Source organism: Solanum dulcamara, chromosome 4 (assembly GCF_947179165.1).
Source record: "Solanum dulcamara chromosome 4, daSolDulc1.2, whole genome shotgun sequence".
Lineage (NCBI taxonomy): Eukaryota > Viridiplantae > Streptophyta > Magnoliopsida > Solanales > Solanaceae > Solanum > Solanum dulcamara.
In genome coordinates this window covers 25,155,676-25,173,088 of record NC_077240.1, presented here as the reverse complement: position 1 = coordinate 25,173,088, position 17,413 = coordinate 25,155,676, and the positions used below count along the sequence as shown (strand labels likewise).

The following is a 17,413-nucleotide window of genomic DNA, read 5'->3' as shown; positions in this document are numbered from 1 at the left end:
AGGAGTAGTTTCTTCCAGCGTCTTCTATTCATGATTCATCCATGCAACAACTCCCCAATCAAATAACAACCAATAGTATTAATTTATTTATTTTTAATGAAAAAAAAATGAATGATCTCAACCGTGAGATTAAATGATCATTCGCACAGGTGTTCGGCCACAATCCAATAATCACGAGAATCCTAACCCCTAATTCACCTCTATAAATTACACCATTCCCCCACAGATATTTTCTTCAATTCAAGTAAATAACACAAAATCAACATAATTACCATCTTAATTCTCCTGCAGATTTCCATGGCTCCGGTGATTACGAGAATAACCGAGAAAATAGCGAAACCAGTAACGAATGGGCCGGGTTCCTCTGCATTGGGCCGGGCCTACGTCACTTTTTTGGCGGGAAATGGTGACTATGTGAAAGGTGTGATTGGATTAGCAAAAGGTTTGAGGAAGGTCAAATCGGCGTATCCGCTGTTGGTGGCGGTGCTACCGGATGTTCCGGCGGAGCACCTCCGTATGCTGGAGGAGCAAGGCTGCATCGTTAGGGAGATTGAACCTGTTTACCCACCTGAAAACCAAACTCAATTTGCAATGGCTTATTACGTCATCAACTACTCTAAGCTTCGTATTTGGGAGGTAAGTGGGGGATCCATTCTTGACACGTGTCATGTTTCTACAGCACACTTGTACTTACAGGTGGATGGGACCATGACATATGCTATGTTTCTAGTGTTGCTACGTCATATTAGTCGTTACACGTGGATGACCCCGTTTAAATTAAATCATTGAATATTTGTGTGGCCATAAATCAATCAATCGATCGACATATAATTTATTTAACATTACATGAATGCAGTTTGTGGAATACAAGAAGATGATGTACCTAGACGGTGACATTCAAGTGTATGACAACATAGATCATTTGTTTGATTTGTCGGATGGTCATTTGTACGCAGTGATGGACTGTTTCTGTGAAAAAACATGGAGTCACACGCCTCAATACAAAATCGGCTACTGTCAGCAGTGTCCGGACAAAGTTAAGTGGCCTACTCGTGAATTGGGGCACCCGCCATCCCTTTATTTCAACGCTGGAATGCTTGTGTTTGAGCCTAGTCTTCCTACTTATGAAGAAATCTTGAATAAACTTCGAATCACCCCTCCTACTCCTTTTGCAGAGCAGGTACTTTCGTTGAAAATTTTAGGTTTGCAAATTATTACTATATCTACATGTCTAGTAGAATATTTCAACATATATATAAATTTTAAGGTATGGATTAAAGCTATTGGGTACAATATATATTGCACTGCATCACTCAAGAATTGTTGTTGATTTAAGGTGATTGACTGATATTGTGAATATGACAGGATTTCCTGAATATGTATTTCAAGAACATCTACAGACCCATACCACTAGTGTACAATTTTGTTCTAGCTATGTCATGGCGTCATCCCGAGAATGTTGAGCTGGATAAAGTGAAAGTTGTACACTATTGTGCAGCGGTGAGTAATTAACTTGAGTATTGAATTCACATGAGATAGGAAAATATTTTATTTATAGACTCAAAATCTCTTGAATTATAGTACGAGATCTCTCTTAATCATTTTATTTTGTATTTTTCTATATATTTTTGTGTTTTTTTGTATTGAAAAAAAACTAGCTAACATTTTTATTTATAATAATAAAAAATCAAATTAAATTAGGAATAGAAAATCTATTCTTAAATAATTTAGGATTGTTACTTCAAATTTAAATTATTATTCCAATATATTATTCTCCTTTTTAGTTTGTCCCAAAAATAGTCTGTATCATCTTGGTTTTTTCCGGTCATGCTGATTTTTCTTGTAACGATGATGGAGCAGGGATCAAAGCCATGGAGGTACACAGGGAAAGAAGAGAATATGGAAAGGGAGGACATAAAATTACTGGTGAAGAAGTGGTGGGACATTTACAACGACGAATCTCTGGACTACAAGAGACCGGTTGGCACGAACCAGGTGATAGGTGCAGTGAACCAGCTTCAACCACTGATTGCTGCTGCTATGGCCCAGGCTGGCGCGGTCAAATACGTGACAGCTCCCTCCGCTGCTTAATTTTGGTACATTAAGTTAATTAATGTAGCATGCCCCACGTACCAACAAATGTTTGAGAGGGATGGAGAGGCAGAGGAAGTTGTTAATAGTTTTGCAAGTTCTTTTAGGCAAATGAAGTTGTGGATGATTCGCTTGTCACTTTCGATTTCGTAATATTTTAATTGAAATGTGTGAGTCGGTTCACAAGATAATGCAAGGTATATTTGGTGTACTAGAGTTTGCTTTTGTTCTTCATTGCACACCATTCAACTATTTACGGAACAGTGGACTGACGAAAACATATAAAAATAACAACGCCCAAAACAATATAAGGAGATAAGATCAATGTGAAACATTTCTTAGTTGTTTTTGCCCTTTTCTTTGTGTTACCAGTGAAAAGCTGATATTGGGTTTTTAGATTGTCCTCCGACATAGCTGCAGCTAGGGGATGTAAATGGATCGGATTAGTTCGGATTTTTTACAAACCAAATCAAATCATTTGTGTCGGATTATTAAATTTATAAATCAAACCAAACCAATAAAAGTCGGATTTTTCGATATCAATTTTTCTCGGATTTTTCGGGTTTTTCGGGTTTTTTTGGATTTTTTTGGGTTTCTCATAGTATCTAATAAAAAGCACAGAGCAGTGCTTCTTAAAAAGAGTTCTAGTACAAAATATCAACATATAAGATGGAGGCACAACACTGTTTGAAGTTTTAATTTTATAATATAACTTTATAAGATAAGTTTTTTTTTGTATATTATTTAGATGGGCCTCAAGTCCGAATCTAAATGTAAGAAAGAAAACAAAAATTATGAAAAAATATTTATAAATTACATTTTCATAAATATTTTTATGTATAACGTAATTTAAAAGTAGTATATCTATAATCGAATCGATTTGGGTTCGATTTGACTTTTTTTAGTTAAAACCAAACCAACCCTATAATGGTCGGGTTTTTTTTTCAAACACCAAACCAAGTCAAACCAAACCATTAGTCGGGTTTTTTTTTCGATTTGGTTCGATTTGTCGATTTGGTGCGGTTTATCGGTTTGTCCTGTACAGCCCTAGCTGCAGCTGATATCGTGCTGCAACTGTTTCCATGTGAGGCGGAAAGAGAAGTGTTTCATTAATTCAAGTGTGTGCCAACGTCGGTTCAACAAGAACTCAGTTTATTATAGGCAACAAGCTTATTGCAAATCAAAACATATTAGATGACACAGCAAATTTCACAAAGTTACTTGCACTTGAGCTCCATTGTTTTTTGTTGTATAAGCAACAAAAAATGGAGTGTAAGCCCATGCTTAACCAACCAAATTAGCTTCTCGTTCTGTCATCAAAGCAACATGATTCGTGATTATGTATATATTGAACATAAAAAGCCCTTGAAATATAAAACATGGGACATCAATCAGAGATGTAGCTAATGAATACATGGAGTTGGCCCCCTATCCTTACCGAACAAGAAGGGAACAACTAGAGCATATATCCAGCGGGATGGAGCTATGGATACGGAGACAAATTAATGACCATGAAGATAATTAAATTCAAAATTTATTTTGACGCTGCAGAACACACAGTAAGGAATCCTTGAGAAATAAAATGTTGGGACAAAAGAAAGATAACAAATGAACCGTTTACAAGTAATTGACAAAGCCTACTCTGACACAGTTTCACTATTCCATAATCCAGAGTCCAAAGATGCTTAGCCTCTATGCCTGCAAATTGGAATTGGCAATAATGAGTAAAAATCATACTGTATCTGATTAGGTAGTAGACGGTAAGAAGTTGAACATCTCACACTCACCTTATTTGCTATGTTGTTTGACAGCCAATCTAGCCCTTCATACAGACCTTCACCAGAAGTTGCACAAGTGCTCTGGATGTACCTGCATACATATGCGATAACCATTAATACATGAGCTACCAAAACACTCAGAGAGAGAAGAGAGGGGGGAGGCAACATTGGCGAGTTTATTTACCAGTGACGCTGGCGGAGAGAGTGGAGGCCAAGCTTGTCAGTTATCTCTGCTGCATTCATAGCGTTTGGAAGATCTTGCTTGTTAGCAAACACTAGCAGAACAGCATCCCTCAATTCATCCTGTGAAGGTGAGGACAATATTAGAGTTGAGTCTCCTTTTAGTTTCTTCTAATAGGGAGGAATCAAGCACAAATTTGCTCACTCCCAACAGGGCAATACTACTTGACGGGCGAAACTATTACATCAAAATCAGAAGACACACTTGAAAGTTGCAATATATACCTCATTCAACATCCTGTGAAGCTCATCCCTAGCTTCAACTACACGATCTCTGTCATTGCTATCAACAACAAAGATGAGTCCCTGGGTGTTTTGGAAGTAGTGTCTCCACAAAGGACGAATCTGCAGATCATATATAAGTTTCTCGTTAGCACCTTCCCAAACCTTAATGTCAAATTTATCCTTAAATCTCCTTGAATCTGGGAGTTGCTTGTTTTGACAATCACAGTGCCAAGTGCAAGGCAAAACGCATCAAACCTAGTTGTTGGCACAAAATTCTCTTCTTTTTTTCTTAGTATATTTTACGCATATAAAGGTTCTAATTCTTTCTTCCACCTCACTACCAGATGTTTATATGTATAATTATCATGTTTTACCATATGCTATATATTCTCAAGATTCAGAGCATTCTTGTTTTTCCCTTTAATTAATGTAAGGATTCTTTCTTTTCTTTTTTGGGTAGACAAGGCCCAAGGATGGAGAGTTTCAAAGGTAAGCAATGTCTTCAAGGTGTTATTAAAGGAAAAATCACATATCTACACATTTTATTTATCATATTTTCTACTATTCCTTACCATTCTAAAATATTTCAAAAATCCCTCTTTTTCCTCCAAAACCCCACAGATCCGGATACATGACTTAATATTCTTTCTTTCTATTTTCATTCCTCCAATCTCTCCTATTTTTACTCCCTCAATCAATAGTTACTTTATTCATTACAATTTTGAATTTCAAATTTATTCTCTCTCTAGTCAATCGATTTCAACTTTCTGAATAGGTAGTTTTTCGTCTTTTCTATCTGAAAATTCATACATCCGTGTTCTTTTTTTTTATCTTGCATATTCAAATTCTTGATACATATGGATAATACTCCTTGTAGCATTGGGAGTACCCAGTCAAACTTACCTAATATTGATCGTGTTTATGATTGATCTGACGATAAAGATTGGACTGAAAACAGATCAAACAATTGCACGATTCATTATCAATGACGAATCAGAAAGTTGAGAAGGCGAAGCCAAACAAGAATGTATCTTCGTCCTTTAAAGTGACTGTGGAAAAGACCCCTCCACCCCCACCCTCACCCCTACCCAAAAAAAAGGGATAGAAAAGGTGAGTTTTTTTTTCCTTCAGCTGATCAGATTGTTGTTGTTTTTTTGAATTTTGTTGTTCATCTTTTTATGATACATATACATTCAATTTTTTAACGTATCTAGTTGTTTTTGTTTCTTAAATTAATGCGTAATGCTTTCGTTACAACATTACGATACATTAAATTTGAATTGTGTTTTCGAGATGGGTAACTTTATCATGATACATTACTATTTATGTATTTTGTTTAAATTGATAAGTATTATATCTTAACTAGATACACTAAATAAATAATTAATGCCTATAAAATATTAGATTTGAGATAAATACATTACTGTATGATAGTCGCTATGTATCAGATACATTTATTATAAATTTGAATTTACGTATCATATCCAAAAAGATAGTGCATGATACATTACTATCTATGTGCATTATTTTGTTTGAAAAATACTGTATTTTATAAAAGATACATTATAAATGTAATTGTTGCCAATAACATTTTTTTGTATGTGATACATTAACACAATTGTGAGTTGATATGTATATGATGCATGTAATAATGTTTGAAACTGTTGAATTTTAATATATATTATGTATCATGTACATATCAATTAATTTGATACACAGTGCTTTAACTATAGAACATTAGGGTCTATGTATCGAGTGCATTTTTTGGGTAATGTGCACGGACACCTAACCTTCTAATTTGAATAAATATGAACAAAAATGAAAGTCTGCAGATACATAACTGATACATGGTAGATTATATAATTTTTAATAATTAAGTATCAGGTAAATAATTAAAGGCATGAATACATAAGTTTAAATATGAAAATAGACCCAAATTCATATGTATCAGAAAAAGATTAACAACAAAAATCACAAAAAAAATCAATCAGTTGCTCAACAATATGGAAAAAGAAAAGGTATATTTTCATATTATCAAAAATTTGTCGATGAAAAGCTATAAAAAAAATTAAAAGATTGATAACTGATAAATAAAAAGAAAAAAATTGGTGAAGAAGAAGATGAACAAGAAAATTTGTTACGATTTGGGATAAATTGGGGAGAAGACCATTTGAAATTTGAATTGATTGAATTTGGAAGCGATTGATATTAATTTGTTTTGAATGATTTGTGGAATTAACATTTAATTTTACCTTTAATTTTCTTTTTAAACATAACAACCAAGTTGTCTAATGTATCCAGATGGCTCCTATGTATCCGGATGACACAAATTTGAAGGAATTTTTGTAAATTGAAAAAGGGTAGGGATATGATGTAATTTGCTCCTTACACTATGAGATTTATGTAAGTTATACGTTATTAAACAATTATACCTTTACCACTACTTCATCCAAATAATACCGATAAGTTGGGTCTGGACAATCAAAATATCCAATCACTTTTTTTAGTGGGTAGAGAAATCTTCAAATGACCAAAGAACATGAGTCAAAACCTTCTAGAGGAATACAACTTGCTTTTCAAAGCTTCTCTATATTTAGTCCTAACTAATTGAATCGTTTTCTTCCTGTTCATCAAGTATTACAAGATAGAGATTTTATGCTTTATTTAAATAGAATAGTTGAATGATAATGCAAAGTAAAGGGTACATCTATTTCAAGTCAAATAGAGAATTCATTCATTTATGTCTAAGTTGCTTGGACTCAAGTGCAGGCATACCACACGGATGCGGATCCGAGGGGATCTCACAAAATCTAAATTTTAAGACTCGGGGGTACGGATCCAGGTATGGATACGGGTGCTAGGATTTGGCTAAAAAAATCAAAATTATAAAATTAGAGCTATAAAGATATTCTAATTTTTAAGAGACATCTAGAAAACTTACATATATGTTGTAGAATTCAATCTTTCATTCTCCATAGACAAATTTGGAGGGGAAATTGAGATTTTGATTTCTCAAAATACAAGATAAAATAGATCTAATATATGGGAAATGACATATCTTCAATCCTGCACCCGCACACGTGTCCACAATTCGGCAACAAAAATGAAGAGTCCATGCAACTTAGATTTATGTCAAGTACAATTTAAGTATCATTTATAAGACTCTAACATGAGATTATTACACAAATAACAACAATAAGTACTTCAAATATGTTTTTTCCCATTAATTCTTTTTTCTGGACGACAATTAGAGGTGGGCATGGTACGGTATTGAAAAGTTAGTTTGGTAATTCTAGTTTACTTTTTTTTAAAATGCTATACCATTACCATACCAAATTAATTCGGTATTTTAAAGTTCGATTTTGGTATTTTACGGTACGGTAAATCGGTTACCATAGTTAGATCAACTTCAAGTCTTCAGCTTACATATATCCGTATAATAAACAATTATGATTTTGGCTTTTCAAGAAAAGTTTTGATTATATCATAGTAATACCTTATACATGTAAAAAAATATTCAAAATAAAGTACAAACAATTCTCTTTGTTAAACAATCACCCAAAAAGAACATTTAAATAAAGATAGAGTAATTAAAATTTCAACATCTAAATACTTAGTTACTATTTCATATATTTGCTAGTATTATATAGTTACATATATATGAATTTTATGTAACTATATACTTCGGTATGGTATTCGATATTTCGGTATTTTTTATAAATACCAAATACCAAACTTGTAAAAAATGTGTACCAAATACCATAAAACCCAAACCACGGTATTAAAAATTTCGGTTTCGGTATGGTATTCGGTATCTAGCATGCCATGCCCACCCCTAAGGGCAATGAGAAGTTGACATGGGGTTGGAAGTATGCTGTTTCTGTAGATGCTTTGATGAATTGTTTAAGAAACAAAGAAGATTACCAGAACTCATACGTATAAGACTGATTCTTTTCTGATATAACAAAAAGAAAAGGTATAGTTTCTTCAGTGAAGAATGCATTGTACTTTAATGGAATCACTTGCCACCTCTAGGTATGTAATTCATATTTTCATAAAATGAACTTGATGAAATTCTCTCCAAGAATAATTATCAAATAAAAATATGGACCTTAAACAAAAGAGTGGTCTGTTAAGCCTTTAAACTAGACTTTACTTTTTTGACTCTTCACTAGGGGTTCAAACGAGCTTAGCCGAGGCAAGCTCTTGTATGGTATGCTCAGTTCGACTGATGTATTAGGTCACAGCTTTAGCTTTGCGTTGAGACTAACCAAGCTTTAACTTTTAACTTACATGGCTCGAGGTTGAAGCAAAAGTCTTAAAGCTAGGGAGGCTGAAACTTTTACAAGTAGATTCAATAGGCACAAGATGAAACCAAAAGGCAATACTTCCTTCAACAAATTCGCTTAATCCGAAAAGAAATTGTGGATCTTGAAAATTAATAATTTGAGCTGGTTTAATCAGCCTGCGCGTAGGGCCGTCCCCCACTCCCGTCAAGCCAAACCAACAAGTTTGCAAGCTTGCTCAGCTCATTTTCACCCTATGCCTAAAACATCAAATTCCTACCACGAATGGCCAATCCAAACAAAGTGATTGTTTAACCTTCATTTGATTCCAAGGCCTTATATTAAGTTTAACAACAGCATAGCCTGGTAACAATTTACTTGAATTAAGTTAATTCATTTTTCTTTATTGTTTTCACAAGTAACCCAAGGATGGAGAATGCTGAAAGTCTTCTGGAATACATACCTTATCCTGACCCCCGACATCCCAAACTGTAAAGCTAATGTTCTTATATTCCACGGTCTCCACATTGAAACCTGAAATGTAAGGTAGCTGGCATTAAATAACAAGTGTAAAGACAATAACAAAAACCGTCGTGTATATTCATAAGAAATAAGTAAATAATCATTAAGAAATAACAAAATCATAGAATGAAAGCAATCTTTCTTTTGGCGGGACTAGTATTGGATAATGAAAAAGCCATCTTAAAGCCACTGATTGATAGGATAGATAACAAAGATCACATAACGAATAAATCAGAGAAATACAAATTCTAGCACAATGAAAAGCCATTTAAAGCAGGTGTTGATTGGAAAGACAACAAAAACAGTAAATTGCATTTCACCATGCAATCGTTTGTACAAGAAATTTTAAAAAAATAAATAAATAAAATATTAAGCTAATCAAAGAAAACTTGGATGCCCTCATATAGAACTTCTGAAACTGTGAACACAAATGTTAGTAGCATACCAATGGTAGGGATGGTGGTGACAATCTCTCCCAGTTTGAGTTTGTACAAAATGGTTGTTTTACCAGCAGCATCAAGACCCACCATCAGTATACGCATCTCTTTCTTGGCAAAAAGCCGACTGAAAAGCTTTCCAAAAGACAGCCCCATCTTTGAATTTTGCTGCACATTTGACAACGTTTAAACAACTAGGTAGCAGAATTAAGGAGGTATACATACATCTCTATGAGTTGTAACACAATAGTAGTAAGCAAAAAGACATTAAAATAAAATCATAAGATCTGTAAAAATAATCCGCATCATCAATCAGCAAGTATGTCAAATAATTTACTGACATGAACACAACAGTAATAAGCCAATAGATTTTAAATTAAAATCATAAGATTTGTAAAATAATCCGTATCATGTGTGTCAAATAATTTACTGTCGTCACATTACAACAAGAGGTAAAAATGAATCAAATACAAAAATCGAATAAAAATAAAAGCAACCGTAATGATTTCTATGGAGTAATTAGACGGTTGACCGGATCAGTCTAGCATTAATTGATAAGAATGAGATCCATCAATCCAGTAATGCCTCGTTTGTTTGCACTTAATAGAATGACAGTTTGATGTAGGAGATCAGATCAAAACGCCGGCACAAATGTCAAAGTTGGATGATTTCAGATCGATGCAAACAAAATTTCAATGAAGAAGAAAAAAACACGATCCGTACACAATCAAGGGAGTACGGTGAATACAGATCACAATCGAGAAAGACAATAAATCAATCAGAGTCGTCGGATCTATGAATATAAGCGTTAGAAGAGGATAAAAACCTAGCTAATCTGCAGGTAGATTTCTTCATTAAGAGGAAAAAAAAGAAGTACCTGAGAGAAAGAGGAGAGAAATGAGGAAGCAGAGATCTCGTCCTCCTTGGAGCTGTCTTCTATTTTCGGTCGTGATGAATAAAATAGAAGCTCCCCACAATTTATAAGGTCCTCCAGCTAATATATTGTTCTTCTCCAATCTCCACTATACGCGCTTCTCACTCTAATTAACGCATTTTCGTGACCCTTAATACTATGCAATTTGTAACATTTGGCCCGTAATTAACATGACACTTTACTTATTTAATTAGATTTTAATTATTAAGATCTTAAAAACTCAAAAATTAAAACACTATAGAAGTATTTATGGTGAAAAAGAAAGGATTATAACAAATGGATACATCGGTTATAATTCAACGGCTAGATGACACATGATCAGGGCATTCAATGCAAGAAGACACTAGGTGTTTGTTGCAAAAAACGAAGTGACTCATTAATGACATCGCCAGAAAGCTTGAAGAGTAATATTTTTTGCTTTTCGATTCTGACCAAAATCACAGTCGAAAAGAGGGACCGTTTGTATTGCATAAATTTGATTTAAGCATGTGGTAGCATGAAGAATGCACGTGGCGATACCCTTTTCGGAGTGGGAAAAAATTGCAACATCCAACTTTCGAAGGAATGTTCTCAGGCTAAAACGAAGATATAAATGCTCAAGAAAAACTAAAAAGGATCGTACCCCAATGACATGAATATTAAGACATATATGCTTAATTGTCCCTTGTAAGTAAGTTACTACCACGCCGTATAAGCTATGGACTAAACAAAATCTCAATTTAAATATTTTGAAGCATTGGGATTGTGTTGCTTTTATTCATAATGTTCTTTCGTTATGAAAAATCTTATCCAAAAAAAAAAAGAGTTTATTTTTGTACAATATTTTAAGCAGTCTAAGAATTTTGTATTCATAGATGGACAAATTAGGGACGTCGTATTGAAGTTGAATTACAGTTTTTGTACACTGTTTATGATATTGGTATTCTATGTAAACGAAATCAGTATGTAAAAAAAATAAAATAGTGGTTATCATCAACATTTGAGATGAAAGACAGGGATGAAACATCATATATTCTTGAAGTTAAGATTTCAAGAAATCGTTTGAAAAATTGTTATCTCTTTGCATAAGAACTTTGTATCAAGAAAGTTCTTAAACGTTTTAACATGCAAGATTGCAAATCCATAAACTCTTTGATTTCTAAAAGTGAAACTTTAAATAGAACGGTGTGCCCTCGGACTCCACAAGAAAGGAATAAATGAGAAAGATTTCTTATGCTAGTACAATTAGAAGTCTAATCTATATTGTGATATGTACTAGACTCATATCTGCTATATAGTTGAGTTAATTAATAGATATCAATTGAATTCACAACAACAATATTGGAAAGTAATTAAGAATATTAAGGTATCTTAAAGGTAAATCGACTATCTTTTATGTTATCAAAATATAATCTGCAACTCAAAGGCTACACTAATGCATATTAGGTTGGAGATTTAGATGTGAAAATTCTCCTCTGAAATGTATTATTGCTTAACAATGGCATCATATCATCAAGTAGCAATAAGCAGTCATGCATAACTTATCTATAATAAAACTGAATTTATAGCATTTTCATCATCTGTGCAAGAAATTGTTTGAATTAAACGTTCTCTTATCCATTTGGATGTGTATTGCAATGTTTTGAACCTATCATAATCAACTAAGATAGACTACAATAGCCTACACAAAGAATCCAAAGTATCATGGTAGTACGAAACGTAATGATATTCATGAGTATAATTTTGTTACAGATATGATTCTGCAAAAGAAAGTTAACGTGAAATATATATCTACACATCAATGATAACAGATCCCTTAACAAAACTCCTAACATATGATGCTTAAATTTATTGAGATTGTGTATTATTTTTTTCAATCACGTTCATGTAAACTTATATATATATATATATATATATATATATATATAATGCATAAATTCGTCGGGCAAAAAGTATGTTGGGCAAGCAAAAAAAAGGGGCCTAGTCACATAGGCAATCACCACTATTGTCTAAGTGACAAGATAAGGTAATTATATAATTATTAACTAATTATTATTGATAAAAAAAGAGCAAGAAGTTTCTAATAAGAATGTCATTTATTTTTTCGTGTTTAATCATATGCAATTAAAATAAGTTAGTTTATTTCTAATGACAGATGTTAGTTTTGAAGAATAAGATAAAGATTGAATACATTTGTGAATTCAAAGTTACACATAAGTAGTTTGAACTATCATCTACGCATTATTTTATTTATATAATACATACGTTCTATGGGAAAGAAGACAATATTGTGATACATATTTCATATCATATATGCATATGATGACCCATAAGGGCGATACAAGTTTAGTCTCTACTTGTTATCGTGCGAATCCTGAAAATTATAAGTAATTCTTCACATGGTACTCTCATGACTTTAATCGGTTTCTTGAGAATCAATTTGGTGTTTGCTATCTTACTATGTTGCTAAGAGATCATGCTTGATTCGATCTAGCGGGACATCTCTAAAAAAACATATCATGTATAACATCCAAAATCAGAAGAAAAACTTCTTCATCTCTCATTGAAAGTATGTCAAAAACAAGAATTTTTGAAAAAGATTCTATTACAAAAGCTGAGAAGGATATTCTAAAACAAGTTACGATTTTAGACTGTGACTTTATATGATCTTTATATGTAATTGCACTTTTTGGCTAGTTAAACAATGATCCTAAAAACTGTGTGTTTGAATTTATTCTTTAACAACATTATTACTTTTTGGTTAATACTTCAAGTTTTTTTCTTTGGATTCTCGACCGCCGATTGTTTTAGCTATTTTTTCGAGATTATCCCTGGGAGCACTAAGGAACGACCATATGTGTTTTTCACGACCACTAATCAATCACTCGAGCTTTTTTATTACTTTATTTAGTATCAATTTACTTATATTTTAGATTATCTTGCAATATTTGAACTGATAATTACTCTATTTAACGAGCTAAACGTAATTTTGATCTCTTATAAATTTAATTATTATTGAACGAAGCCGCAGCCTTACATAAAAAAATCTGTCGTTCTTTTCATTTTTTTCATTGTATTAATATACATATATTTATATACAGCAAAGAGAAAACCTAGAATTCTATTTTAGGTAGAATTCTATTTTAAGCAACAAACATAAAAGAGGCAACAAATAAATACTACTATAATAAAATTTCCTAGAATTGCAATCTCTTCTAATCATGAGATTTGAATCAGCTCTCATATCATCAATAGTCCCCCTCAAGTTGATGCATAGATATCTATCATGCCCAACTTGTCAATCACTTCATAATATATTTTTCCTGATAATGCCTTAATGAGGATATCTGCGAGTTGGTTCACCGACTTTACATACGGAAACTGGATGATCTTCTGATAAAGTTTTTCTCTAATGAAATGACGATCCACTTCAACATGTTTAGTGCGCTCATGTTGTACTGAATTTTGTGCTATTTGAATGGCAGATTTATTATCACAAAACAAGTTCATAGGTCCAGAACATTACACTCCAAGATCACGCAGAACTCTTTGTATCTATAATAGTTCACATAAACCATGCATCATACCTCGAAATTCCACTTCTGCACTTGATCGAGAAATAATCTTTTGTTTCTTACTTTTCTGGGTAACAAGATTACCTTCAACAAATGTAAAGTAACCTGAAGTCGATCTCCTAGTCGAGCGATCTCCAGCCCAGTCAGCGTCAGTGTAGCCTTCAATAGTTGGTGCTTCATTCTTTGAGTACATCAACCTTTTTTTGGAGCATTTTTCAAATGTCTTAGAATCCTATGAACTGCACTCAATGTTCTATACTTGGAGCTTGCATAAACTGGCTCACCACACTTACCGCATATGCAATATCTGGTCTAGTATGAGTTAGATAGATCAACTTCCTCACTAGCCGTTGATAACGAACTTTGTCTGCCAGATGTTGTACGGAAGAAATTTCAGATTGCTAATTTATCTTCATCGGTGTTTCAACTGGTTTGCAATCAAGCATTTCAGTTTCTGTCAATAAATCTAATACATACTTCCGCTGGAAAAGAGAAATACCCTGACTCGACCTTGAAACTTCAATACCTAGGAAATATCTCAGTTGTCCTAAGTCTTTCATTTTAAACTTGGTGGCTAAGTACTGTTGTAGTTTCTCCATTTCTTCGGGGTCATCGTTAGTTAATACCATATCATCTACATATATAATTAATGTTGTTACCTTCCCTCATTGTGTTTAATAAACAAGGTATGGTCAGAGTTACTTTGCAAGTAACCAACAAACTTCATCTCCGACGCAAATCTGCCAAACCAAGCTCTAGGTGAATGTTTTAGCTCATAAAGTGATTTTTTCAGTTTGCATATTTTTTACTTATGCATTGGTCCTTGCTTAATTTTCGGTGGAAATTTCATGTATACTTTTTCCTCCAAATCACCGTTTAGAAAGGAATTTGTACATCAAACTATCGTAAAGGCCAATTTCTATTCACTGCAATAGATATAAGAATATGAATAGTATTGAGTTTGGCTACTGGTGAAAAAGTTTCTTGGTAATCAACTCCATACTTTTGAGCATAACCCTTCGCCACTAGCCTCTCCTTGTATCTATCAATGCTTCCATCTACTTTAAGTTTCATATTATATATATATATATATATATATATATATATATATATATATTTACAACCAATTGCCTTTTTTCTCTTGGCAGCGGAACCAACTCCTAAGTTGAATTTCTTTGCAAGGCTTCCATCTCTTCATTCATTGCCTTAGTCCATTTTGGATCTGTTAATGCCTCCTGCACACTACTAGGAATAGATACTTTGGATAATTGATCAACAATTAGAGCACATGAGTCTGATAATCTATGACTCAAGATATAGTTGTTAATTGGATATTTGGCCTTGGTTCTAAGATCAGGTTCATATTGTTTTCTAGGGACACCCCTATTTGATCTCGGTGGTAATTGAGAAGGAGGGATATTGAGAATTACCTGAGGTGCAACATCTTCTTGAACATTCTATGAGCACTCTTTAGTTGATGGTGTTAATATAGGGTCTTTTACGACATCTTCATTATTTATCACTCTCAAATAGATTTGGCAAAGCTGGAGACTCTATAAGATGATCAAAGGGAATCTCTTCAATTTCATGTGTATTCTTCCTCAATTTTTCTTGCAATTCTTTCAAGTTTAAGAACTCAACTTGGTCTAGTGGAACTCCAGTATCTTTCTTGTTTGGCTCAAGTGCTTCACTCGTATTCTCCCCGTAAAGAATTGAACTGGAAACTCTCCCTCCATAATAAGATTGGTTCTCATGAAAGGAGACGTCTAACGTAACATGCAATTTCTTAGTTTGAGGATCATAGCATCTATACCCCTTGTGGAAAGCTGAATAGCCAACAAATACACATCTTTTTGCACAAGAATTCAATTTACCTCTTAAGACTTTTGACATATGGACATAAACTATACATCTAAAAATTTGAGGTTCGAGATTTAGCAGATGTGCTATCGTGCAAAATATTTTGTTGAGTTTGAAAGTCAATAATCCGAGAAAGAGCTCGATTGATAAGATAAATAGCCGACTTTACTGCTTTCCCCCAATAAAAGTGAGGCATGTTCATACCAAAAAGAGAGGCACGAACTATTTCTAAAATTTGTCTATTCTTTCTCCAAACCATTTTGTTGTGGTGTATATGTGCAAGAAGTATGATTTTGTATTTCGAACTGACCAAGATATCCTCCAAACGAACCATCAATAAACTCTCTAGCATTGTCAGACTGCCAAATTCAAATTTTTCTTTGGTATTGAGTATGCACCATATTGTAAAATTCCTTAAATACTTTACATGCATCACTCTTCTTGTAAAGTAAAGACATCCATGTCACTCTAGTGCATTCATCGATAAAAATGATAAAATATTGAGCTTTTGAAATAGAGGGGACCCTTGCTAGACCCCAAATATCAGAATGTATAACAATGAAAGGTTCTGAACATTTATTCAAACTTGGAAAGTAAGAAATTCGATGGCTTTTTGCTAGTTCACAAATATTACATTGAAAATCTGAAACATCTAAATTAGAAAACAAACTTGATCTAAGTGTCTTTAGATAACCAAAAGAGATGTGTCCTATTCTCCTATGCCATGACCATATTTTTTCTTTAGCCTTCTCTACTCCACTTGTATGACATGACTGCCCAAATTTATGTTCTCCATTCTCAGTCAACTCCAGATAGCATAGCTTGCCCCATTTAACACCATAATCAAGAGTCTTCCGGGTCAGAATGTCCTGAAAGATAAAAAATAAGGCCCAAAAAATTATGGTACAGTTAAGAGTTGAACGAAGCCTTAGTCTTACATAAAGAAATCTGTAGTTCTTTTTATTTTTTTCATTATACTAATATACATATATTTATATATAACAAAGAGAAAACCTAAAATTCTATTTTTAAGCAACAAACGAGGCAACAAATAAATATTATTGTAATAAAAAAAAATTAAAATTGCGATCTCCTTTAATCATGAAATCTGAATCAGCTCTCATATAATCAATAATTATATTATTTTTCAGTAAATAAATATCAGTGGCAAGTGGTAACTACACTCAAATATTTTAGTGGAATTGTCCACTTCTCCACAAATTGGCCGGTGACGATTCTCAATGTAATCACGTGAACACAAGTGGACAATGTCAATTTAAAATAATTACTGCAATCAGCATTCTCCTCATCACTTGTAAAACAAAAAAAACAACTTAAATTCTATCCTTTTCTTACTTATTTGATACATTTATAAAGCTGACAAATTCATAATTTAAATTTGATGAATTCAATTTTTAATCTTTTACCATTGAATTCTATAACACCTTCATAATTATATATTCGTAATCTTTTATTTATGAAAATT

At 33.1% G+C, this 17,413-nt stretch overlaps 2 protein-coding genes across 2 annotated transcripts; one reads left to right on the top strand and one right to left on the bottom strand.

Moving 5' to 3' along the window:
• Window positions 1–170: 170 nt before the first annotated feature.
• Window positions 171–2,380, top strand: LOC129887087 (galactinol synthase 1-like). The gene is made up of 4 exons (XM_055962043.1): window positions 171–636; window positions 857–1,180; window positions 1,366–1,500; window positions 1,861–2,380. The coding sequence occupies exons 1-4, from the start codon at window positions 298–300 to the stop codon at window positions 2,089–2,091; spliced, it is 1,029 nt and encodes a 342-aa protein (XP_055818018.1). The 5' UTR covers window positions 171–297; the 3' UTR covers window positions 2,092–2,380.
• Window positions 2,381–3,609: 1,229 nt separating this feature from the next.
• LOC129887088 (ADP-ribosylation factor 1) lies at window positions 3,610–10,612 on the bottom strand. Its single transcript, XM_055962044.1, has 7 exons — window positions 10,457–10,612; window positions 9,588–9,747; window positions 9,084–9,154; window positions 4,335–4,454; window positions 4,054–4,172; window positions 3,879–3,960; window positions 3,610–3,789 (listed from the first exon to the last, which is right to left on the bottom strand). The coding sequence occupies exons 2-7, from the start codon at window positions 9,733–9,735 to the stop codon at window positions 3,784–3,786; spliced, it is 546 nt and encodes a 181-aa protein (XP_055818019.1). The 5' UTR covers window positions 9,736–9,747; window positions 10,457–10,612; the 3' UTR covers window positions 3,610–3,783.
• Window positions 10,613–17,413: the final 6,801 nt, after the last annotated feature.

Coding starts and splice junctions, on each gene's coding strand:
- LOC129887087 (XM_055962043.1), top strand. CDS start 298: ATGGCTCCGGTGATTACGAGAATAACCGAGAAAATAGCGAAACCAGTA. Junction 637..856: donor CTAAGCTTCGTATTTGGGAG/GTAAGTGGGGGA, acceptor ACATGAATGCAG/TTTGTGGAATACAAGAAGAT. Junction 1,181..1,365: donor CTACTCCTTTTGCAGAGCAG/GTACTTTCGTTG, acceptor TGAATATGACAG/GATTTCCTGAATATGTATTT.
- LOC129887088 (XM_055962044.1), bottom strand. CDS start 9,735: ATGGGGCTGTCTTTTGGAAAGCTTTTCAGTCGGCTTTTTGCCAAGAAA. Junction 9,155..9,587: donor CACCACCATCCCTACCATTG/GTATGCTACTAA, acceptor CTTACATTTCAG/GTTTCAATGTGGAGACCGTG. Junction 4,173..4,334: donor TTCACAGGATGTTGAATGAG/GTATATATTGCA, acceptor TCACCTTCACAG/GATGAATTGAGGGATGCTGT.